General features: G+C 37.0%; 2 protein-coding genes and 1 non-coding gene across 3 annotated transcripts; all 3 read right to left on the bottom strand.

Annotated features, from left to right (window-relative positions):
• Window positions 1–348: 348 nt before the first annotated feature.
• On the bottom strand, window positions 349–9,779 carry LOC132062284 (uncharacterized). Its single transcript, XM_059454883.1, has 4 exons — window positions 9,584–9,779; window positions 2,898–3,163; window positions 2,167–2,590; window positions 349–1,041 (listed from the first exon to the last, which is right to left on the bottom strand). Exons 1-4 carry the CDS (start codon window positions 9,752–9,754, stop codon window positions 604–606), a joined length of 1,299 nt encoding a protein of 432 aa, XP_059310866.1. The 5' UTR covers window positions 9,755–9,779; the 3' UTR covers window positions 349–603.
• Window positions 9,780–12,908: 3,129 nt separating this feature from the next.
• LOC132065507 (uridine 5'-monophosphate synthase) lies at window positions 12,909–25,197 on the bottom strand. The gene is made up of 7 exons (XM_059458930.1): window positions 24,706–25,197; window positions 22,454–22,793; window positions 21,936–22,019; window positions 21,363–21,445; window positions 21,191–21,278; window positions 20,854–21,108; window positions 12,909–13,323 (listed from the first exon to the last, which is right to left on the bottom strand). Exons 1-7 carry the CDS (start codon window positions 25,158–25,160, stop codon window positions 13,195–13,197), a joined length of 1,434 nt encoding a protein of 477 aa, XP_059314913.1. The 5' UTR covers window positions 25,161–25,197; the 3' UTR covers window positions 12,909–13,194.
• Window positions 13,916–14,020, bottom strand: LOC132065879 (small nucleolar RNA snoR103). Its single transcript, XR_009416842.1, has one exon. It is a non-coding gene; the product is annotated as a small nucleolar RNA snoR103 (small nucleolar RNA).
• Window positions 25,198–25,586: the final 389 nt, after the last annotated feature.

Here is a 25,586-nt window from a genome sequence, read left to right as displayed (position 1 = left end):
GCTTATAAACTTTGATGTAAATGCTATTATAGGACAAACATAGAGCCGCCATCTTTACCATTGGCATTAACGGATAAGCTGCCATTCTGTGGTAAATGGCAGGGGAAAATCACAAATAGCTATTTTTCAGCCTATAATGAAAAACAGTGACTATCCTGAAATTTCAAAATCCATAATGAAAATTCTAGACTGGTGCCTTGAAATTCCACTTGTAAAACTTGAAACTCCACAGAAGTGACTATTTTCAAAGACGGAGCACAAAGTAACGAGTGCGGGCTATTTCTACGTCCATTGCAACACAACAACGAGACTGATGTCAATAGCCCCACATTCCTGCCACAATGTCTATCAGTGCAAGAACTTTTCATTACATGATAAAACGGTCTTCTATTCCATTTTCACTAATTGCAGGCTCATAGAAAGCTACATGCAAATGGAAACAAGGTGCTTTAATCAAATCCCTATTCAAATATCTGACTTATGCACCAGAATATTACCAGGACCTTCTCTAGAGCCGAAATTAAGGAGGAAGAAAATGTGCATTCAAATTCTGAAATCCGTAGAAGACGTTACAACAATGTGTATATATAACAGGAGTAAGTCCTAAATATAGGAAGATAAGAGATCAGCTTCCTTAGCCCTCTTCCTTGCCAAGAACCGTTCCTTAGCTGCAGCAACAGCGTCCAGACTTCTTTTATGATGGTCAACTTTTGGTTGATCGCTCACTGAATCAGCAGTTGGTCCATTTTCAGAAACTTGTTTTCCAGCCCTCTCTTCAGACGAACGATCTGAAGGGGGCTTCATATCCGCCTGATCAGTCCTTTCCTTATGAGGAGGAGAAGCAGAAGGCTCATGATCTTGCCTCTTTATCTCCCTAGACATTTGCGAATGTGCATCCGCTGATGATGAAGGCTTTTCTTCTGTCTGAACTGCTTCCTGTTCATGATGATTCACAGCCTTCTTTGACTTACTCTCTCCTCCGAAGGCAACATTTTTCGCAATACTAAAGTAAAAATCACTGATGTCACTCTTCTTAGTAACCTGTCAGCATATTTAACATTATTAGAACATAAGTGGGCTATGTCATGATAGGAGTTACTTTCAGATCAAATAGAAGCAATGCATGCAACACACGACTGAATCTTCTTTTTATTTGTTTCTTACTGAGTAACAATGTAACTGACTGTACTGTTTCTGTTTAGTGGTGATTATCTCTTGTTTAGTGTTCTGTGTTAAACCAACATTCTCTAAGCAAGGAAAGTAAGATCAAAAGCTTTCATCAGTAGAATAAGTTTTATTAGCAGTTCTTGTAGTTCTATTTTTTACGTTTGATTAGTTGTAGGGTGGCTTCAGTACTTCTGTCCAAAGGCTAATTAGACCTGTTGAAATGGTGGGCATTTGAGAAATAAATGCTTTAGTATATAGAAAACATCTTCCAGTATTTGTTGAATTCTTACTAATGCGTTTAGACTGACAAAACCGCAACTAATGGAACTGTCTTTTTTTTTTTTTTTTTTTTTTTTGAGAATGGTAACAGACTAATGGAACTGTTTTTGGACCTACAATTCAGGTGCTAGTTCAAAAGACAAACAGCCCCACTATCAAATCATGAGGTTAGTTTTGCTAATTTAACTTGAAAATGCTGTTAAACTTGTACATCGAACACTTTATGAGGAAGTCTGGTAATGTTATTTTTAATAACTATCCGAGAAAGTACTTCTCTAAAAGCTATTGCTCTCCAAAACGGACCTTTAATGTTAATAAGGTAATTTTCTTTCATTCAGTCATTTTTCTTTTGTAAGAGCTTCAATATTCTTTCCGGCAAATCACTTTGAGATTTTAATACATGAAGCCAAAACTTTCCAAATGAGCTTTACAGATTTACCAACTGAAACAGAAGATGACAATGATCATACTCTTTTAAGCAGAAGTTAAGATCTTGTTTGAACATGCTCTATCATCATTCAGTTAGCACATGAATTCCGCAGTCAGGAGTAAGACATTACGCATAAATGATGGCCGTCAATAATTTTATATAAATACCTAAAGTGAACTCTCCAAACATGAAGCAGCACAGGTGGAAATAAGGATAAGCAAGGAAAGAACAAAAGAGATCCCGCAGTTGGTACGAACTTGCAATAAGTAAAATGAGAAGATTTCACTTACATCATCTCTCTCCTCTCGTAGCTCACGAAGACGCTCTTCCTCTAACCACTTAGCCTGCTCCTGAAGTTTCCTCTTGTAAGCAGCAGTGACAAACTTGTCTTTGTCTGCATAGAGATGATCATCTTTACTCCTCTCTTTTGCAATTTTCCTCTCATAAATGACCTCATGCTCCCGTTCTCGTTGTTTTGCCTTCTCCATTAGCATCTGGATATATTTTGGCTGGAACCAAGTATAACAGTTCAGAAAAGGTGCAAAATTGTGGCAATAAGTTTCATTTCCTTCGAGTAAAGGTGGAGATATTAATGCAATCATCCAATACACAAAGTGATAACATATTCTAGATATTATTGAAAAGGAAGAAGTAAATAAAGAGAAAGTAACAAGTAACAACAATATATAGCTCCAGTTTCGCAGGAAAAACTTTCAGGGAAAGAAAACTATAGCCTACATTTCAACAGACCTTCAGGGGGGAGATAATGTGACCAGACAAAACCAGATAAGATTGGATAGATTAGTATAACCGCTGGGAAAAGAAGAGTTCTCTCTTGTTTTTTCTTGCATAATTTATCATTCAAAAGAAAATTTCTTGCATGACTTTAGCCTCTCTAATGTGAGAGAATTTATCTCAGTGTGAAAAAGCAATTAGCTTACTGAGTCCTCGAATTAAGATCCCAGGCCCAAATCCCGAGGTAAGTTCAAAAACCCTTTTCAGACCTTCTCTCTCCTCTAACCTTCTCTCCGATCTCTCTCTTACTGCTCCGATATGACCCTCCGACCAACCTGCACCTTTCTCCGACCTTCTCTCTCTTCCAAAATGAACCAGATCCTTTTTCCGACCACCAAGAACCTTTTTCCGGCCACCCAGATCTTCTTCCGACCAATTTTCTTCTGTTAAGTCATCGTTTCTCTTCTTCTTCTTCTCATGGAAAACAAAATCTTCTTTATTTCTGGGAAGAAATCTTTTGAGATTATAGATTCCGGCGACGGGTGGTTTGTTCTGATTGAAAGGGGGAAAAGATTCTCTTCAAAAGTCAAAATAGAAGAAGAAAACTTCCGGCGGGTGTGCGAGGCTCTCAGACAAGCCTCCAAACGACCAGGAAATTTTTACAGAAAATGGGGATGGAAATCTCAAGCCTACTATTACAGGGTTTTCGCAAACTTTAATAGTTATGGTCGTTTCATACGCATTGAGTCATGGATGGGGGATAGGATGAATGCAGTCATCATTCCAGAAATTGCGCATAACGCGGGATGGGGAGATATCGCAGAAAAAATTATCAAATTCTTGGGGATGCAATCTTCTTTCAGATTCAAGCACACCAATTCACACCAGCTAAACACCTATGTTGAGGCAGCGAAACTTCCTCATTGGCCGGAGATTTCAAAACCCACTGCACCTCTGACAAAGGAAAAAAACATGGTGACAGAAGATGAAAGTCACCAGTTCCTTTCAAGATGCTTGGTCGGAACCTTTAATGATCCTTTCAACTTCAGTCCAAACAACGAGGTGATTCAAAAATGGTTTTTGAATAGGTGGAAAATCTGTGCCGGCATGAGAGTAATTCCGATGGCCCACAACCAATTTCTTTTTGAACTGCCTTCGAGACAGGAAGCTATGAGAGTTCATGCAGGAGATTGGTTCTGGAATGGTCGTCACTTATCTCTGGAGTGGTGGTCTCCGGTCACCGGCACAGAATTAGCAACTCAAAGGTCAGGTCAAAAGTGGATCAAGGCTTTCGGAATCCCAATTAATGCGTGGAGGTTTGATACATTCAAATCTATCGGTGATATTTGCGGAGGATTTGTTGACATCGATGAAGACACTAAGAATCGAAGTCACTATTCTTGGGCCAGAATTTGTATTAGAAACTCCAAGATGGAGCCCCCAGATAAGCTAGATCTTGATGTTGAAAATTGGAGATTTGAAATCTCGATTTTGAAGGATGTAGCTGCCACGCCAAAGCCGATTCGAGAAACAGGGGTCAGAGCAAGGCTTAAAGTTCAGAGTTCCAGTACCCCGGAGATTGATTTGGGGAAAGAAGCCGATGGTAGGGTCTACTCGAAGCACGTGCGTGGACAGCTGGACAAAAAACCCTTTCATTCAAATTTAAAAGTATCGGGTCCTCTACCTAGCCGTATCAACAAGTGGGCTTTTAATCAGATTGGGCACAATGGAGCAAGTAGCTCTAGAAATTATAAAGAAGATAAAATGGGCCATTCAGATTTCACTCATTATTACAACAGAAATCCAAAAAGAAAGGCCCATTCTAGAGGAAAGTTAAAGGCTCAGGAGTGGCGTCCAAATGGGAATATTCACGAACGGAGTATGCTTGATGATACGATCTCCTCTCCTATTGCTTCTTTACCACAGCAGTTCCACGCTAACACCACCAGTACTGCCTCTCTCCCACAAGCAGAAGTTATGGGATCAACTTCCGAGGCTGATGATGAAGCAGAGGAGGCCGAAACATTCATTAATAATCTCAGATTTCTTTCTCAAAGGATGGGTTGGCCAGTTTCTACTTCTTCTGCCATCGTTTGTTCTGATACGAACTCACATAGTGATTCACTTCCACTGCTTTGGCATCAAGATGATCAATTGGAGACAAGAATTCAAGAACCAAATTTAGTAGAGATTTCCAAATGGACAAAGTTGACTATGGGGAAGGCATGCAAAGCCTTTGGGATTAATTGTGAAGGTTTTAAGCATGAAATTTTTGAATTAATTATGAGAATGGACAAAAACAGACAATTGCAACTGCAAAGGAAAAATTCTTCTGATACACCAAACAAGAAGAGACAAGGGAAGAAGAAAGGGGAGATTGAAGTCCAAAACTTAATTTGTGGGATCAACTATGAAGGGAGCAACAAAAAAGGTAGGGGCAGGCATCACTATAGCTTTTCTAGATGAAAGTGAAGGTATTGAGCTGGAACATCAGGGGTCTTAATGAAATGGGTAAAAGGAGTACCATATCCTCTCTGGTAAAAAAATGGAAAGCAGATGTTGTATGTATTCAGGAAACCAAAATGGAAAACTTGAGCACTGACTTGATCTATCAAATTTGGGGAAACAGATGGGCAGAATGGCAAGAATTGAAAGCCAGTGGAACCAGAGGTGGCATTATCATCTTGTGGGATAAGAGAATGTGGAAATGCATTGATTTCCACCAAGGTTGCTTCTCAATCACTTGTTTTTTTGAGAGCCTTCTAGAGGACTTCAGATGGGGATTTACAGGTGTATATGGCCCTCACACTAACATCGAGAGGGAGGAACTCTGGAATGAACTTGGGGGAATCAGGGGTCTATGGAGTGACAACTGGGTTGTAGGGGGGGATTTCAACGTGTGTAGATATATTACTGAAAGACTGAATTGTACCAGAAGATCTAAGTCTATGAGATGCTTTTCGGAGACAATTGAAGATCTTCAGCTTATAGATCTACCATTGGAAGGGGCACAATTCACTTGGTCTAGAGGTGAAACTCTGCTACAAGCCTCTAGAATAGACAGATTTCTAGTCTCTTCAGAGTGGAATGAGAGTTTCAAAGTCATCAAACAAATAGTATTACCAAGAGTCATCTCAGATCACAATCCTATACTACTAGAGAATGGGGAATGGGATGCGCCACCTTCTTACTTTAAATTCCAAAATATGTGGTTTCAACATGAGGGGTTCCTTGACATAATGAGAGGATGGTGGCAGAACTATTCAGTTAATGGCACCCCAGATTTTGTGCTAACTCAAAAATTGAGAAACCTGAAGAAAGATCTTTCCAAGTGGAATAAAGAGGTTTATGGCAGATTTGAAACAAGGAGATGCAAGGCACTTGAAGAACTAGCTATCTTAGAGCAAGCAACAGAAACCAGGGCTCCATCTCAGCTAGAAAAACAAAAGTTTATTAGCCTGAAACTTGAGTTGGAAGTGATTGCCAAAGCTGAAGAAACCAGCTGGAGACAAAAATCAAGATGCCTTTGGCTGAAAGATGGGGACAAAAATACCAAGTATTTTCACTCTCTAGCCAACTCACATAGGAGGTTCAACTCTATTGATAAGCTCAAAATTGGCAATGTTATTACAGAGGACAAAGATTTGATCAAGGGGGAAATACTGAACTATTACCAAGAGCTATACAAAGAAACTGAAGAATGGAGGCCAACCACCAACTTTGAGGATGTTGCTAGACTTTCTGTGGAAGACAGTGAGGGACTAGAAGTTTCCTTTGAGGAAGAAGAAGTTCATGCAGTCATTCAGTCTTTTGCACCGGATAAAGCCCCAGGGCCAGATGGCTTCACAATGGCATTCTTTCAAAAATCCTGGGAGTTCATAAAGCCAGAAATCATGGATGCTATCAGTCACTTTCACCAACACAATTATATGGTAAGATCATGCAATGCCACATTCATCTCCTTGATCCCTAAAAAGACTGGTGCTATGGAAATGAGGGATTTCAGGCCAATAAGTCTCATTGGTAGTGTTTATAAAATAGTTGCCAAACTTTTAGCAGAAAGGTTGAAAAAGGTAATTGGGAAGCTAGTTTCCAGTCAACAAAATGCTTTCATCAAGGGAAGACAGATAACTGATGCAGCCTTAATTGCTAATGAAGTTTTGGACTGGAGGATTAAAACAGGAAACCCTGGGATCATGTGCAAACTTGATCTGGAGAAGGCTTTTGACAAGATCAATTGGTCTTACCTGACCTCCATTATGAAGAAAATGGGATTTGGGGTAAAATGGCTTAAATGGATCAAATATTGCATCTCCACAGTCAAATATTCAATTCTGATTAACAAAGGGCCCGTGGGTTTTTTCTCTCCACAGAAAGGAATCAGGCAAGGAGATCCACTTTCACCTTTCTTGTTCATCTTGGCTATGGAAGGTCTAAGCAAGATGCTGGAAAAAGCTAGACAGCTGCAATGGATACAGGGATTTAGTGTGGGCACAAATACAGGAAACACAATGACTATCTCACATTTACTGTATGCTGATGACACACTGATATTTTGTGAAGCAGAGAAGTCTCAAATCCTTTATCTGAATCTTACTCTGATGCTTTTTGAAGCATTGTCGGGATTGCACATCAACATGTTGAAAAGTATAATTTATCCAGTTAATGATGTTCTTAACATGGAGGAGCTGGCAGGTATTTTGGGGTGCAATATAGGATCTCTTCCTAGCACTTATTTGGGCCTACCTTTGGGTGCCAAATTCAAGTGTCGTGATATATGGAATGGGGTGGTGGAGAAATTTGAAAAAAGATTATCCAGATGGCAAATTCAGTATCTCTCATTGGGCGGAAGGCTCACACTTATCAGTAGTGTTCTTGATAGTATACCAACCTATCTGATGTCCTTATTCCCCATTCCCAAAAAGGTGCTAGATAAGCTGGACAAGGTCAGGAGAAATTTTCTATGGGAAGGGAATAGCAGCACACACAAATTTCATTTGGTAAAATGGGACAAAGTATTGCTCCCAAAATGCAATGGAGGCCTAGGAGTCAAAGATTTGACAATTCATAACAATTCCTTACTCATGAAATGGCTTTGGAGGTTTGGCTCAGAGGATGATGAAAGCCTCTGGAAGAAGGTGATCGTAGCTAAACATGGTAAAAAGGACAATTGGAGCTCTAACACTGTACTTTTACCTTATGGAGTTGGGCCATGGAAGTATATCAGTAAGCTGGGTTCTGAGTTTTCTCATGAAATCCACTTCAAGCCTGGTGATGGTGTTCATATTAAGTTTTGGAAGGATAGATGGCTCAACAATACATCTCTCATGGAGGAATACCCCAGCCTCTTCAACATTGCCAGAGACAAGGATTCCTCAATTGCTCAAAACAGGATCAACAACAGTTGGGATGTGCATCTCAGAAGGTCTGTACAGGATTGGGAACTTGGGAGTCTGATGGAAATGTTAGCAAAGGTGGAAGCTCACAACATTGATGAAAGTGCACCAGACAAGTTGAGATGGGGAAACAAAGGCACATTCACAGTGAAAGAATGCTATAGGCAGCTATGTTCTCATAATCAACTGCCTGACATATGGCCATGGAAGCTAGTATGGAAGACTAAACTGCCTATGAAGATTAAATGTTTCAGCTGGGTTATACTAAAGAATGCATGTCTTACTCTGGACAATCTGAATAGAAAATGCTTCCAGTTGGACAACATATGTTATTTCTGCAAGAGCACTCAGGAGACAGTTAACCACCTCTTTCTACATTGCCCACTAGCTTATGGCCTTTGGAACATGTTCCTATGTATTTTTCAGTTAAGCTGGGTGATGCCACAAAGTTTGAGAGAAGCCCACATGTCTTGGAGTTTATGGATAGTTGATAAGACCATCAGGAAGGTTTGGAATATGATTCCTGCTGCAATTTTTTGGTGTATTTGGACTGAGAGGAACAAGAGATGCTTTCATGATACCTCACTTCCTATTCAAGCTCTTAAAGCCAAATGCTTAGTTAATCTTTTTGCTGGACAATGTTGTCCCCAGTATCTAATACTGAACATTTCTTAGATTTTATTAGTACTCTAACTTTAGAAGGAACCAATGTATAGGGGCATGCAAATCTTTTTTTTTTTTTGCCTATCTGTAATTACGCCCCTGTAATTATGCATCTACTTGATGCTTTTCTAATGAAACATCTTACTTCATTTTTCATTTTAAACAAAATGCTACAAAAGCAACTAATTTAGATGGTTTTCAACAATTTACTAAAACTTACATATAAATTGGGTCAAACTATACTGGATATAAAAATTAGGAGTAAAAAATTCTTATTGTATCGTATTGTTAAATCCTAACCGTTCTTCAATCTGCCAAAAAAACAAAAATGAAATGCATCAAAAGGAGTTAAAAGTCCAAAATCAGTTAAAAAGAAATTTAAAAAAAAAAAAAAAAAAAAAAATTTGTGTAACGACCGATTATTTGGTGTGATTCTTAAACTTTGTGCCCAGTCAAACACCTACATATAAATTGGGACGGAGAGGTAGTTTTATTGTATCTTTTCGTTTTCTCATTTTGTCTTTACTTATTATCTAATAATCCTATTTTATTCTTTACCCTACCCTTTTATTTTTTTTTTGATGAAGTAAGTGGTTGTATTGAAAAGCATCAAGTAGATGCAAGAAAGTTACAGAGAAAAATGTAGGTGATAACTCCAAACCCTACCCTTTTATAATAGCGCTGCGTCGTACCCTACTCTTATTGTAGGCTTATCGTTCAAATTGTTGATGTGTGACATTATGTAACGACGGAAAATGATACAATCTATCCAGACGTTGTATCTATCAAAACAATACAGTACGATACAATACAATACAATATAATACGATACATTATGAAACAATATGTAACAACCATCCAAACAGGGTGTAAAAAACAAATGTGAAAATTGTCAGATAGAGCTAAAGCTTACATCTTTGAGGGCTTTATTCTTAGAGGCATGGCGAGATATTTCTTTCTCAACATCATCATCATAATCCCCGAAACCAAGTGCTGCAGGAACCGGAGGCCTCGCTGGCTGTTTCTTCTTTTGCTGTGATGGTGGAGCTCTTAGTTGTAAACCATATCCCGACTTTTTCATCATTCTTTATCAACCTATCTACTTCAAACTGACAAAAAAAAAAAAATGCGCTTAATACATAGGTAGCCCTTAAACTTGTCAGAATATTCCATTATAATAAAAGAAGATAATATGTTTTATGTGATTAACTTAACTATCTAATAATTAATGAAAAGACACACAAAAATATTTACAAAATTTGAACCCAAAGTATCTAATTGAAACACTTTATTAGGAGTTAAAGCTGTACAATTGGAACAGGGTCTAAATGGATTATCCTGTCATGTTTAAGGAATGACTACATGTTTAAGCCCAAACCCAAAAAAAAAAAAAAAAATTGCCAGAGAAAGAGGAATTTTTCTATTATGGAATTTGGATTAAATATTAAAGTGTTAGGGCTTGTATGATTACTTACAGGTCCTCCGAATTTATATCAAACCCTAAAAAGGGTTCCGGTCGGAAGAAGGCGGTGGTAGTGGAGACCGGCGGCGGGGAGAGGATAGAGGAAATAGAGTACCGGTAACGATTGTAAAATGGACCGGGTATGGATCCCAATGAGATGACCAGTTTCTTATTAATATATATATATAAGGAATTGAATTTTCTAGATATAGGAGTATTATTTAACTAAATTTCTTAAAGTGGAGGTAGATAAATAGAAAAATACTTTTGGAAGCTAAAAAAACACTTATTACTAATATGTTATTGAAAAAAAAAATTGACGAGAAAAAAAGAAAGAACAAAGAATAATTTTTTTATAACCATGATGTCTGTGGCAGCTTTACACCTGATTAACCCTACGGAATACTTACCAGAGCTACCTCTCACAGGTACCTTAAGAGTACTAGGCTTGTTCATCGGATGGATCGGATCGGGTTTAGCACATTTCGAATTATAATTTCAGTTTCCGGATTTCGCAAAATATAATCCTAATCCGATCCAAATACGTTTGGATTGGATCGAATTTTTTAAGTTCGGTCTTCGGATAAATCGATTTGGATAATTCAGATTTTCGGTTCGGCCTGTGAGTTGAATTGCTTCTTGTATTTATTCTTACAAAATGAACAACCAAATGAAATATTTATACCGAATTTCCTTAATATATAATTCCTCGTTGCTATCAGAATCATATAGTTAAAGTATATAAGCAATAAAATCATTACAAAGGATGCAACTGGTCTTATGAATTAACAAGTCCAATTTAATAAAAATCATCCCATACATAGAATATACTTACAATGAAAACAAAAAGGAAATCTAAAAAGTAGTCATCTTTGAAATTAACAAATTCAAACATATTGAACCTAGTAATATTTTTGAATATATGAGTTTATGTGTAATGAAGAGGGTATATTTGACTTATTGGATTGGACATACACGTAATGCGCTAATATCTAATGGATAGTCGAGTAGGCTAAACATAAGGTATAAGAAATTCGGTTTTCGGATATCCAAAAATTCGAAGTTTCAAATCCAAAATCCAAAAATCTTAAAAATTAAATCCGAGATCCAATTCAGAATTTGAAAACTTCAAAATATAAGTCCAAAATGTTCGGATTTCGGTTTATCCAAACTATGCACACCGCTACCCAAGACCCCATGATTCTCAACACATTTTATTAACCACTAAGTAATACCTAAAGTGATTAGCTTACCAAATTACCTCTAGTGATTTATAATAGAACTCTTTCATGGAATAATGCAATCAAATTAGTAGTCACAAACTTAAAACTTTTTAATTTATTCAAGATATAAAAGTAATCGCAATACGTTAAGCAACTTTGGTACATGATAGTGATCAAAAATAATATATATTTGGTAAAATTAATTGAGGTGTGCGCATACTAACTTGAACACCCCCGTCAACTAAAAAGTATAACAACTTTAATAATGAGATGTGAATTCTGTGAAGATCTTTTGGATTGAAAAGAAAAAGGGGAAAAGATTGAAGATTTTGTAGATGGAGGGAGGGTAGAGTAGTATTGGTTTTAAAAGAGTGGAATATGTGTCAAAATTTAAAAGCCTGTAAATATATAGTAAAAATTCATAAGCATTTTGAATCTAATCTTTAAAAACTAAAAATCTACATTAATTGTTGAAGTCAATTCTTTGCTTGCTCTCAAACAAAAATTTAGTTTAATAAATTAACAGAATACCGTAAAATATCATTGTGGATATAATCACAGAGTTTATAAAAGATTTTATATCTATTTAAAAGATATTTTTTTAAATTTTGCATTCACAACTAATCTATTTAAGCTTATCTTCATTATTTTATTTAAATTATTATGGATTAGGTAGAAGGTAGTTGAGTGTTTTCTCACTGGGGTAGACAGTATTAGCAATATTCACATAATTTCTGGCATTAGATTTCTGCTACTATTTTTTATTTCCTGTGCTTCAATTTTCGCTTTGTTTTGCTCTGGATGCTATGTTGCTTTCTCTAATGTTGGGTATGCCTTGCTATGTGCTTCAATTATCGCTTTATTAAGCTCTTGATGCTATGTTGCTTTCTCTAACGTTGGTTATGTCTTACTTGCTAATTGCAATGTCTTTTTAATTCTGCATTGCATTTTTCTAACTTCCTTGTTATGTGTCGTTTGAGCCAAGGGTATCTTTCGAGAAGCAAATATTCTCTATCTCCACAAGATAAAATAAAACTTGTAAGTTATCTCAATCCTCCCGTGGAAGGTCCACATTCGAAATACTGACTTTCAAGAAAAAAAGGACAAAAATTATGGACAAAAGTAAAGGTATTTTATTTATATATTAAGCCCAAGGTATTTCTCAAAACAATTTTTATGCAATATAAAACCAAATAAATACAAATGAATACACTAAATAATCAAGTAATGCACACCTCAACTACTTCACCGACCTCCTACCTCCCATCAACACATATATAGCTCTGCCGATCATGGCTTAAGCATCAAAAGAGACAACAAGGTGAAGCCGACAAAGAAACTAAACAAAACATCCAAAAATGCAATGCTTTAATGAAAAGTACCTCTTCGACCTTTGCTAAAGGAAATTAACTAAGAAAAGCTAGAGATTATTGTCAATGTAATCGTTTCATCTTTCTTTTTCTTATTATCCCCTGCAGAACTAGGGTTTGTGCGTATTTGCTTCAATATCAATTTAGCAACAAAAGAAAACGTTTGAGGACTAGAATGCCCACTTTGACAAAGTTAGAGGCTGCCATTACGTTACAAGAGTTTGAGGACAAGTAATAAGTTATTCAATATCATCCGAGTTAGCAGAAAGTAGTCAAGAATTATTCTTTTGGAGCACATATAGTTCTGACATGCTTCTATAACTTGGCGATAACGCTAAACTTTGCAGCCCAACTCACAGTGAAAGGGCGAAAACCCGGGGTTAAAAGGAAAAATTGAGCAAATCAAAAGGAAAATAAAGCTGGAAAGACACTCATAGCTCGCAGCGAAACAAGCCCCTAAAATGACTCTCTACTTGCAGTTCACTAAATATGCATCCCACCCTTGAAGCCGGTATTCACGAGCTGCCTCTGTGGGGTTAGCAGCCTTTATAATTCCACGGCCAACAATAATAATATCACTGCCTCTATCAGCAATTACCTGAAACAATAATTTGTCACAGTGAGCAGCTAAGACAATTCTATGTTGCATTAAAACTAGAACAATAAAACCAACTTAAAGGTCTTCAATTTTCTAATTCTTACGGTAAACTTGCAGTTTAGGCAGGTGCAAGCTGTTAAACTTGCAACAGACCAATCTGTAAGGTAGCGGATAGAAGGATGAACCCCCAAGTCCCCACAAAAAGTAAAACGGAAAAAGAAAAAAAGAAAAAAAGAAAAAAAAAGTGTCATGCAATTGCTGCAGAAGCACAAAGCTAAAACACGAGAGAATGGATGAACATAGCCCTTTAAAATTTGAATTGAAGAAAATGAACCTGCAAAAATCTTTTACGTGTCATTTTCATATCACTTATGGGTGTAAATAAAGATCCATTGTAAAACTAAAAACATATTTGTAAAGGACTACAAAACCAATTGACCTGCCAAAACACCCTAAACAACAGCCCAACAATATGACGACAAATAAATGCTCCACCTCAATGAATATTGTGGTACTCAGATGTTATCACAAATAAATGTGTGGTCCCTTGCTGTCTTGTTAAGCAATTTTTTTTTTTTATCTGTAAAATTTTTAATGTTGGTAGGGTCTTTATGGGCAACCAAATACTCCTTGGCTGGCCACCTAAAGCCTACCAATTGTTCTTCGTCCATTTTTACAGCAGAAACACATCTTTCGTGAGCTGCTAAGAATTAGGACGTTATCTCGTTAAGCAAATATTGTCTGCAATGACGATCCACATGCAAAGGTGAAGTATATAACATAAAGATATCTCATAAACTCAGTTTTGTAGGAGGCCAGGATCATCCATTCACTAACCGTTTCTTTTACATGTACATTTCAATCGCTAAATCATCAAGGTCCGATGTTTGCCATAAAAGCCATCTTATGGATAAAATTTGCTTTTCTAGTTCATCGAGAAAAAGGTTGCCTTACTAGTTTAATGTTGCGAGCAACAAATATTGTATATTCATGAAAAGGATAACAGGGTTAGACAAATTCCAGAGTACAATAAGGTTTCAAATTCTCACAGCACCCTGGAGATGAAATGAGTTTAATTTAATCATTCTATTGCAAATCCAAAAGTATTGAGTGGAGGTAAAACTGTAATAGGCTCTCAATTTAGTTGAGGCCATGATGGTCACTAGGAGTGTCAAACATGACCCAAAAGTTGATGGCCTGCCCAACCTGCCCAAATTTTTATGGGTTGGGCTTAAGATAATTTTGTACTGGGCTGATTTCAGCCCAACCCGACAAAACCCATTTTAAAGTATTCTCCAATTTTGCCCAATACTAGCCCAATTTTAGCCCATTTTTAAGATTAATTTTAATTTGGGTTTATTGCTTGACGTTTACTTTATTTTTTTTCTATGCATTTACTTTTGCAACAACAAACAGTCAAACCTTTATGAAGACGAGCATACGATGTGACTTGAACCACGCCCTCACTTCACATCTTCTGACAACGGTTAGAACGGCAATAACTCTATCTTTCTCCTCTGATTCCTATTGAGTTGCCCAAAGGCTTCTCTGTAACGACCCGGCTGGTCGTTTTGAGAACTGGTGCTCTAGTTTGCGTGTCGTCTATTCCAGAAGCTCCGTTATAATTATTTTGACTTGCTAGCCAAATTTGAAGTCAAACGAATATCATTTGGTTCACTTCGAGAGAAGGTTTCACTTTGGAAATTCCGGCATTCAATTATTTGGATAAATTGTTTACTTTGGGAAAACGTGCTCTGATTGTCAATCTGAAGATTCCGTTAGATTTGAAATATTAGTTATGATGTGGAAATTGACGAGGCTAACTTTAGAATTCGTCTGGTTGATTTTTGACAATTAAGTCGATTAATGTTTAATATGCCATTTATGGTGAAAAGATGGTCATGGGAAGAAATTTCGGATCCGAGATTTGTTGTTTTTGTTGTGATGTTTACGACTAGTAGGGATGGGTGACTCCGTTCCCGAGGTGATCGGATGAGAACCAAGAAGAAAATACCCAAATTCCTAATCAAGTCCCAAACCCTAACTCATGGAACGGGGAAAATGAGTGAAGGATACCCATAATAGTCTTAGAACAATTTTGGAGACAAAAATCCATTCCCAACCTCAAGGGGCAAAATGGTCATTTCATAAGAAAATCGAGTTCAATAAGGTAAAATTATTAATCTAGGAAGTCAGACGAATCCAATGGTACCCATATTGACATACTTTATATCCGAACCCAAAAAGTCTCCAGAAATAGAAATCCGAGCCACAAAGGGCAAAATAGGAAATTTAGTTCAAAATCAGTTTACCCATTACTTATGGAGCCTATATACCAAAAATGAGTGAAATCCATCCACTAATTCATGTTTAATTGAAGAAAAACCAAGTTCAAGCCTAGGGTTTCAAATCCCCAATTTACCTCCCTTAATTCAAGAATCTTAGCATGAAAAATCCTACTAAATGATGAATTAATCATAAAAAGGTGTTTGGAATCTTACCCAAATGATAATTCTTGAAAGTCTCTTCAAGTCTCCCAAAATCGAGCTTCTAACATTGTAAGAAACCCCAAGCAAATAATAAGGACGAAAACCCCCAGCTGTCCGACCCATATCTAGTGCTAAAACGATCTCAAAGCTCACTTTTGATAACTCCAATAGATTCCTTACGAAATTCCACTCAAGTTAGGCTTTTGAATCACCTCATTTGGCCTTAAAATGAGTGATATATAGTGGTTTCAATTTTTGAAAGAAAGAAATTTAAAGGACGATCTCAGTGACATTTCATAATTTTCAGCAAAAATCACACCAAAAAATCAGCACAGCAAAATTTTAGTAAAATGTCCATATCTCCTTCAGACGATGGCGAAACGCGACGATTCTTGTTGCTACAGTTCTGAAATTACGATACGGATCTAACGGTTAATCGAAACACAAATCAAAGCTGCTCATTTGCTCATTATGGTACCTTTTTTGCTCAAAATGGTGTCGAAACAAAAAACAAACACCATACAACCCAAACACATCAAAAACTCATCGGAATCTAACTAAAATTTGTAGATAAGTGCAAATCATCATACGCACCTACTCTAACTCTCAAAACATCCCCGATGTTGACCGTGATCAACTCCAAATCATACCAAAAGCTAGTTTCTCAACCAACCACCCAAATCACATCCGAACCTCTCGAAAACTGGACAAGCGACTCGACTAAGTCATAAATGACATTCTGGACATAATGGAACTTCCGGAATTTAATTACGGGCATATTTACCCAAAAGTCAACTTTTGGTCAACTTCTCAAACTTACGCCTTCAAAATTACAAAACTTAGATTTTCTTCTTCGATTCTCATCCGATCACCTCGAGAATGGAGTCACCCATCCCACAAGTCATAAATAAGAACTTAATTCCAACATTCAATTATTTGGATAAATTGTTTACTCTGGGAAAATGTGCTCTGATTGTCAACCAAGATTCCGTTAGATTTGAAATATTAGTTATGACCAGTGGAAATTGACGAGGCTAATTTTAGAGTTCGTCTGTTTGGTTTTTGACAATTCAGTCGATTAATGTTTAATATGCCTATTTATGGTGAAAAGATGGTCACGTGAAAAAATTAGACCTGGATCCGAGATTTGTTATTTCTGTTAGCATTTAAGTTCTTATTTATGACTTGTGGGGATGGGCGACTCCATTCCCGGGGTGATTAGATGAGAACCGAAGAACAAAATCTAAGTTTTGGAATTTTGAAGGCTTAAGTTTGAGAAATTTGACCAAAAGTTGACTTTTGGGTAAACATGCCCATAATCGAATTCCGAAAGTTTCATTAGGTCCAAAATGCCATTTATAAATTAGTCGAGTCATTGGTTCGGTTCCCGAGAGGTTCGGGTGTGATTTGGGTGATTGGTTGAGAAACTAACTTTTGGTATGATTTGGAGTTGACCACGGTCAACATCAGGTCAAGACGGTTCCGTTTGGGTTTTGAGAGTTCGAAAGGTGTTCGTATGATGATTTGGACTTGTCCACAAATTTTGTTAGATTCCACGAGTTTTATGTGTTTGGGTTGTATGGTGTTTGTTTTTTGTTTCAACGCCATTTTAAGCAAAAAGGGTACCATAATGAGTAAACGAGCTTTGATTGGTGTTTCGATTGAACAATTAGATCTGTATCGTAGTTTCAGAACTGCAGTAACAAAAATCGTCGTGTTTCGCCATCGTATGAGGGAGATATGGACATTTTACTAAAATTTTGCTGTGCTAATTTTCTGGTGTGATTTTTTGCTGAAAATTACAAAATTGCCACTGAGATCGTCCTTTAAATTTCTGCCTTCTTCCAAAAATTGAAACCACCATATCTCACTCATTTTAAGGCCAAATGAGGTGATTCAAAAGCCTAACTTGAGTGAAATTTCCCAAGGAATCTATTGGGAGTTATCAAAAGTGAGCTTTGGGATCGCCTAACTTCCTAGATTAATAATTTGACCTTATTGAACCTGATTTTCTTTTTCTTTTTTTTTTCTTTTTTTTTTTTGAAACTTGAGCCCGATTTTCTTATGAAATGACCATTTTGCCTCTTGAGGTTGGGAATGGGTTTTTGAACTAACTAATGTGTTTTTGAACTAACTGTTTGATCCGAAATTGTTCTAAGACTATTATGGGTATCCTTCGAATTCCCTCATTTTCCCCATTCCATGAGTTAGGGTTTGGGACTTGATTAGGAATTTGGGTATTTTCTTCTTGATTCTAATTTCATATAGGGTTATGATTAGACTTTCATTATCACGTGGCACGAAAAGGAAGGGCAAGAGAGTTCCACTGTTGAGAAGGTAGGTTGGCGCCTACCTTATGGTGAGACTTCGCGAGCGTATGTTTAGATGATATGTAAACCTTCGGGTATGAAGTTTGGGTTGGATATTGCCTTAAGTTGGGCCTTGTTGTATGATTTGGGGGCTAGCCAAACCGTTGCATTGTTGACCTATTTGTTCCATTTGCTTGTTGGCTCGTCGCCATGTTGAGATATTGGGCATTGATGGTTAGTTATATATCATGATTAAGATATTATGGCACCTTACTTGTTGATATTGAGATGAAAGTTGTGAATCTGTTGTGGCTTATTTTGTTGCCTTATTCATGATATAACTTGTGTACCATGCGTGGCACGGTTTGGGATTGATTGATCCATTGATATTACATTTGCATTGCATTCATACTTCACACATTATTGCGTTGGATCTGGATGTGGCGAGGACTGATATGAGACATATTTGATACGAGTCATCTCTGGGCTATGTGCGGAGCGATCGATATTCTTCTACGACATATTTGATATTGAGTCAACTCTGGGTTGTGTGCAGAGTGACTGATATAAGGTGTGTTGGTAGGATAGTGAGTCATCTCATCTCTGCGTGTGCGGAGTGACTAAATACAATACTCGTCGGTTTCGCTTATCTCTTCGGTTAATTTCCGAGTTTGATGTCGAGTTTGATGACGATTTACTCCTCTTATTATTCATCTCTTATTTCTATTTCGAGACATTATTTGAGACTTATTGTGTTATTCAGACTTGTAGTGTTTAGTAGGGCTCTCGTATGACCACAAGAGACACTGGGGTTGGATTTTCATTATTTCCGCACTTATTTATATTATTATTGTGAGACTTACGTTATTCAATTTTCTTCCGCTTACTTATGTTTTATGAATGTTGGGATGAAGGTTAGCCTGCTGAGGAACGAAAGGTAGGTGCCTGCACGACTTAGTGAAATTGGGTTGTGACATTCTCTTCTGACTGTGCTCGTTGGAAAATATTTTCCTTGAAAATATATTTCAGGAAAACTTTTTCCGTGAAATATTCGCGGAAAATGTTTTCCTAGAAAATAGACCTTTAAAGGAAACTGGGTCAAGTTGGGCGAGTCATGACACAGCCCATTTTTAGCCCATTTTAGCCCAACCCATTTCAGCCCAAATAACTTCTCAACACCCGCTTATCAACTCGGCCCATTTTGACTTGCCCTAATTTCAGCAAACCAATTGACACCCTAATTGTTACAGATAAGTCAAACGTGTAGTAGGCTCTCAATGACAATGTTTATTTTTACGCTCCTTCAATGAGGTCTCTCAAAATTTATTATTACAACATGTTTCACAAACACAAATGAATCGTGCAAGCAATCGATTCCATGTAAAATAATGACACATTTATCCATCCAAATACATGCTAACATAAATAAACACAATGCAACGAGTATTTCTTTTTTTATTTTATTTTGCAGCAATAGATGTAAGAGAAAAGTGTAGGGTAGAGCCAAAACATAATACGTTTTTTTAGAAGATTAAGAAAATTATATACACTGAGCGCAAAGATTTGCCAAAATATTACAAGCAGACTCAGTTCCTTTACATTACTGAAGGAAGCTCAAGAAATTTAGCATGCTATCCACTGTTTTGACATCTCCAAAAAGTGATAGAGTCAAAAAATAATACTCGTAGGGGAGCCTTCTAAGAACTCACAAAGCACAGGTCACACACCCTCCCCCTTTTCTCCCTTGGGATTTTCTAACAATAATTGGCAACGGCTCAGATACCAAGAGTACAAGCGAAGGCTTGTCCCACGCATGCATCGCTGTGTTGACAGCAACGGTTGAGGCTAAAATATACGAAAGGAAGGGTTTTCAAACACCTGACGAATGTCTGAGAAATTTCAATCTTTGATCAAGGTTCATCAGTACACCTTGATGGATTTATAAATATATTTGACCATAGATGCGGTAAAGCACATCATCTGTAATCTAGGCAGCAAATATTTGATCTGTGGAATTTATTGGAAGTGCCACAAATAGTCTAGCCACCAGAATGGGTGTTGTTGCTTCCTCTCAAGTCTCTTATGGATTAGGGGCTCTCCACCATTTGGTATGTAGGTAAAAAGTACATAATGGGCCCTTCTCCTAGTTTCTTAACACTGTTGAAATTGCTTCTTCCTTCCTCTATTATATGCAGTTACTTATTAAAAAACTTTTGTTAGTGGTGTCAATAAATTATGTGTTGATACTAGAACTGCCACAGAGACGTCCTAGCCATCAATGAATATATCAATCTGCTGATCAGACTCACCCATGATACCAAATGGTATGCCATTGCTACAATGGAGCTTGAAGGCAATGAATCAAACTTTGAAAGGAAGAAAGTGGGGTGGTTATTTAACTAACAAGAGTTTGAGAAGTTGAAAAGAAGATAAAGAAGCTAAAAGTCCAGGAGTGCTGTTGGCTTTCCAGGATGAAGAGTTCAGAAGAAGCTGCTGCTAAGAAGACCATCATTTATCAAGAAAGGACACAGTTAGTTTTATGAAAATAAGAAGGAAAAAAGAAAAGGAATGGACAAACTCTTCTGACTAACTTACATAACCTATCATTCCGTAATGAACCAGCAACGTCAATGTAGGCAAGAAAAATACTTAAGATGTAGTAAGACTGATCACGTAAAGAAATGAAAATCAAGACAAGAAACGAAAATCTTATGGTAGCAACTGGGACTTACTGAATTTGGGGTGTTATATTGTTGGCCTAGAGCATCTCCGCCTTTTACCAATTGAACACCAGGTGTAGCATGGATGAGGGATGGGTTTCCAGGTCCATTAGGCCAAGAAGCAGGATTCACAGAGATGAACCCAATGACAAAATCTGAGTGATCCTCAGCAATTTTTACTGCGGCTGCTGTGTAAGCTCCCGTAGCTAGGTTACCCGCAGAACTCATTTCAGCAAGAAGCAGCAGGCCCCTACCACGTGGCAAGCCCTAAGTACAGGAGAACCAAATCAGATCTAAATATAAATTTTATATAGTTCAATAACTTAGGTATCAGTAAAACCAAACAAACCTTCAGTTTCAGACCATCAACAATTCCTGGACCGGAAATAATGTGTGCATTAATTATATCAGCCCAATCTAAAATGCGGAAGATACCTCTGCAGACAAACAGATCAAATTAGGAGATCAATTTAGCAAAAAAAGAAAATGAGAGAGAAAAAATAAAGCTGGCATTCCCTCACCCTTCAGCTTGCATTGTCACTGTATTTCCAATGTCAGCAAATTTACGATCTTCAAATATTAAAAAGTTGTGTTTGTCTGCAATCTACAGAAGAAAAACAACACTAAGGACTCACATAAACTTTAAAATCTCTATATATTAGCCAAAAAAGACATTATTTTTAACTCCTGTTTAATACTATCAGTTTTCTGTTCAACTTGCAATAAGGGCCAAGTCAACCTAACATTGGCATGCATTATTTAAGTCAACAAGCACGTCCATCACATAGTATCCTGTAATAATAACCAAACATTTTGTCCGCTGCTCTAGCTATCAACCTAGGAAGCAAAGTCATTTTTCAGATAAATACCTAAACATAAGCTACTCCTTGGATGCAATTGTTGAACTCTTTAAGATTAGAGTTGCAATCCTGCCCAGCTAGCTCATATATCTTATTAAACAGCTCATGCACATATTGAAGGAATAAAGAAATCCATAAATACGGTAAACATGACCCAAAATTTCTGCACTGAGCAAAATGAAGCAAGCTGCATTATCATCCATCAGAACAGGTCAATGAGAGCTAGTAACTTACCGATCTAAGCTTAGAACCAAAGTCAGGAGTGAAATCAGGCAATATGTCAACATGTGTTTTTAACATGCAGATTTCAGGTCCAACCTGCATAGGAAGATTAGTAATAAACTTGTCAAAATATTATACATTAAGGCACTAACAGAAATCATTGGACAGAGATTAAATAGGAAAGTAGGAGAGCTGCAGGTTTTCCTCCTGTCACACCAAAACAAAGAATTTTTAGCACAATTCATATGCTAAATGCAGCTACTAATTGTTAAATGGCTTTGTAAACCTCAAAAGTCTGATTTTTACAGTTCACTCGACACCCATAGACAAGGTAAAAGGTCTCTTCAACTCCTGTGCCACAAATTCAAATATAACAGAAAAATAGGCAGTGATTTTCATATCTCACCAGCACTGTTCCTTATTTGCAGAAACTGTTTTACACGTACATTATGCCTAATGCTACTTATATTGTTTCCTATACCTTATTCACGAATGTATACAGATTAAAAACAAAAGGTACTATTCATCACCTTGTCAGCAATATCTAGTAGCTCAGCAGCTGTGGCCACATCAGCAGCCAGGCACAAATTAGTCTCCTTCTGCACCATAATTTCAAACAACTTCTTCCCTGTAGGATTTTTTTGCAACTTTGCTCTCTCGCCATATGGTAATCTGGCTCTGACCTTTGTTTCCTTCACTGGGGCAGGAACCGCAACCTTGCGGTTCTCCTCCAAGAATTTCTTTACCATTTTTTCTGTTTCCTCTGAAACCCTACCCTTTTCCTTTAGTATCCTCACCATCTCAGTCAGTTTCACCATTGAATGCAATGTGATTCCATTCTGGGCCAAATTTTCCCTTCCTCCTTGCTCTCTGTCCAAAGAGAATCACCAAACAAGTCACTTCACGTAAAAAAGAAAAAGATATAAAAAAAAAAAAAAAAAAGCTCGAGACTCGCCAATATATTGAACAGGGCTTAAAAATTATCTTGTCAAAAATAATCACCAAAGACACGATAACACCATGTAAGAATTAAGGCACCAAACAATCCTCATATCATATACAAAAAATAAGCACAACCAGTAAATTACAATCATTTTTCTTTTCACTTGTGCTGATTATGTTTATGCTTATATCTGAGCTTGAAGTTCTACAAACATCCCACTAGTTTCAAAATGCATTATACCCTACACTTTCCCTTGCATAATACATAAACATACCCTCAAATTTGGCCTCAGCTAGTAAATATACCCTCCAACTTTGGGTGTGCACAAGTAGGCACCTTAACTTGTATAAAATTGGACACGTAAACACAAATGTTGACATGGCATGGACGTAGCACCTCCAAAATTTACATGCCACGTCATCATTTGTGTTTACGCGTTCAAATTTATACAAGTTGAAGTGCCTACTTGTGCACACCTAAAGTTGAAGGGCATACTTGCTAGTTGAGGCCAAGTTTGAGGGTCTGTTTATGTATTAATTTGGTCTATCCCAACACCTCTAAAATGACTATATTTTTTTTCAAACTAATATAAACTACTAGTAATGATTTATAGTATTTCAGAGTTCGATACTAAAATTTTCAACTAAATTTCCAGCCTTCAAATATCTGAGAGTATCACTGCCTTTTGACTATGATCTTATCAAACATAAAAACATCAATGCATTTCCAACCCCACCCCCGCACTATCCACACACCCCCTACTTGCCTACCCCTCTCACCCCGCCTACCCCTGCCCCACCCCACCTTCCCCCACCGCCAGAAGTTGAACTCTGAATTCAAGAACCTCATAATGTTTTGCTTTGAATAGATGCAAATGCTTAAAATGACACGGTCCAGCTTGTTACAAACCACAAGAAAATGAGTAGGAAAATCACTTATCTTCCGAGAAAATATTTTCTTGGACAACATTTTCCGTCATACCAAACACACACTTAGACTCCAAAAAACCACCATTGGAGCTGCTTTCACCCAAAAATTACAGTAGAAGGTCAAAAATCTTAAACAAAAAATGTGACTTTTAAACCTTTAGGAAAAGTTAGTTTTTTTTTTTTTTATTATTTTATTTTTCGAAAGAAGTCAACAACACTAAATTGCTCAACTAAAAATAATGAGGGTGGATCACAAATTGCACTGTATGAGTAAAAAGAAAGAGATTTGACCTATCAGTAAAATAATTATGTCAAATATTTTACCCTTACAATTCTTGAAAGCCTAAGGGGGGCATTTTTTACATCAGATTTTGCAAAAAAATTACTTCTTTTGCAAACAATGTTGGTTTCAAAACCTTCGAAAAATCTTCTGCGAAGTTTTGCATGATCAAAAACAGCTCAAAAGCATTTTTCAACCTGAAAAAATCCATTTATTTGTTTATTAACTTAATAATTTCCCTTGAAAGTCAGAAATATCCGTTAGATGCCCAAAAAAATCACCATTGGAGCTGCTTTCACCTAAAAATCACAGTAGCTCAAAAAAAAATTGCCAAAAAAGTGACCAAAAACATTGGAAAAAGCTAGCTATTTTTTTATTTTTTTGGTAAGAAGTCATCCAACTAATATTTTTGTTGCAAAATTTTTGCACGATGAAAAACAGCTCAAAAGCATTTTTCATCTCCAAAAAATCCGTTTTCTTGTTCATTAACTTGATAATATCCCTTGTAAGTCAATTAGATGTCAAAAAATGTACTAAAGTTTCACCCAAAAATCCCAAATTTTTGCAAGAACTCCTATTACTAAAACTGCACAAATTGCTAGGTACAAGTAAAAAAGAAAGAAATTTAACCTATCAATCATGACAACAGCATCTGACACAGTTAACCCAACAGCCCGTAAAGGTTGAGCAGTTTCAAGAACCGAAGCACCACTAGTAACCAAATCTTCAACAATTAAACAAGTCTGACCCGATTTAAACGCACCTTCAATAGCCTTAGCAGTACCATAATCCTTAACTTCTTTTCTCCTCATCAACATAGGCAAGTCATGTGCAGTCGATATACACGTGGCGATAGGTAAAGCAGTGTACGGTACGCCACAAACGACGTCGTATTTGGTTGATGAAGGGAGAGAGTTAACGAGGGTTTGTGAGATTTGACGGAGGATTGATGGGTATGAAACGATTAAACGAAGGTCTATGTAGATTGGTGAAGAGATACCGGATTTGAGTTTGAATTCACCGAATTTAACGGCTGAGATGTCGTGGAGTTGGAGGATTATTGATTCCATGTTTTCAGATACCATTGTTGTTAGTGTTTTTTTTTTTTTGAGGAGTTAATAGTAGTTAAAGAGAGTGAGAGAGAAGGTGGCTATAGCTAGAGTCCCAAGTTATGAAAGAAAATGGTGATTTTATAGTCGCTTTCATGTAAGGGAAAGTGGGAGGGTTTATTTAGGGCTTTTGCTTGGGGCAAAATTAGCACACCCATCCCACCATTTTTTTTTTTTATAATCATGGTGTTGAGTGCACCTCCGTTAATTTTACTAGATACTTTGCATTTCTTGCACGAAAGAAAGTCTTCGATTAACTCTATAGCCTAAGGGGTCATTTGGTACACAGTATTAGCTGAAATATCTCAACATCAATTGTGAGATTAATTTTATACTAAATAAAGTATAAAGTACATCTCAAACTTAAAGATAGGATATCCCATGTTATCCCATTAATCCTGA

This window comes from Lycium ferocissimum, chromosome 7 (assembly GCF_029784015.1).
Source record: "Lycium ferocissimum isolate CSIRO_LF1 chromosome 7, AGI_CSIRO_Lferr_CH_V1, whole genome shotgun sequence".
In the NCBI taxonomy this organism is placed as follows: Eukaryota; Viridiplantae; Streptophyta; class Magnoliopsida; order Solanales; family Solanaceae; genus Lycium; species Lycium ferocissimum.
Note: the sequence above shows the minus strand (reverse complement) of the source record. Positions and strands in the feature narration are given on the sequence as shown.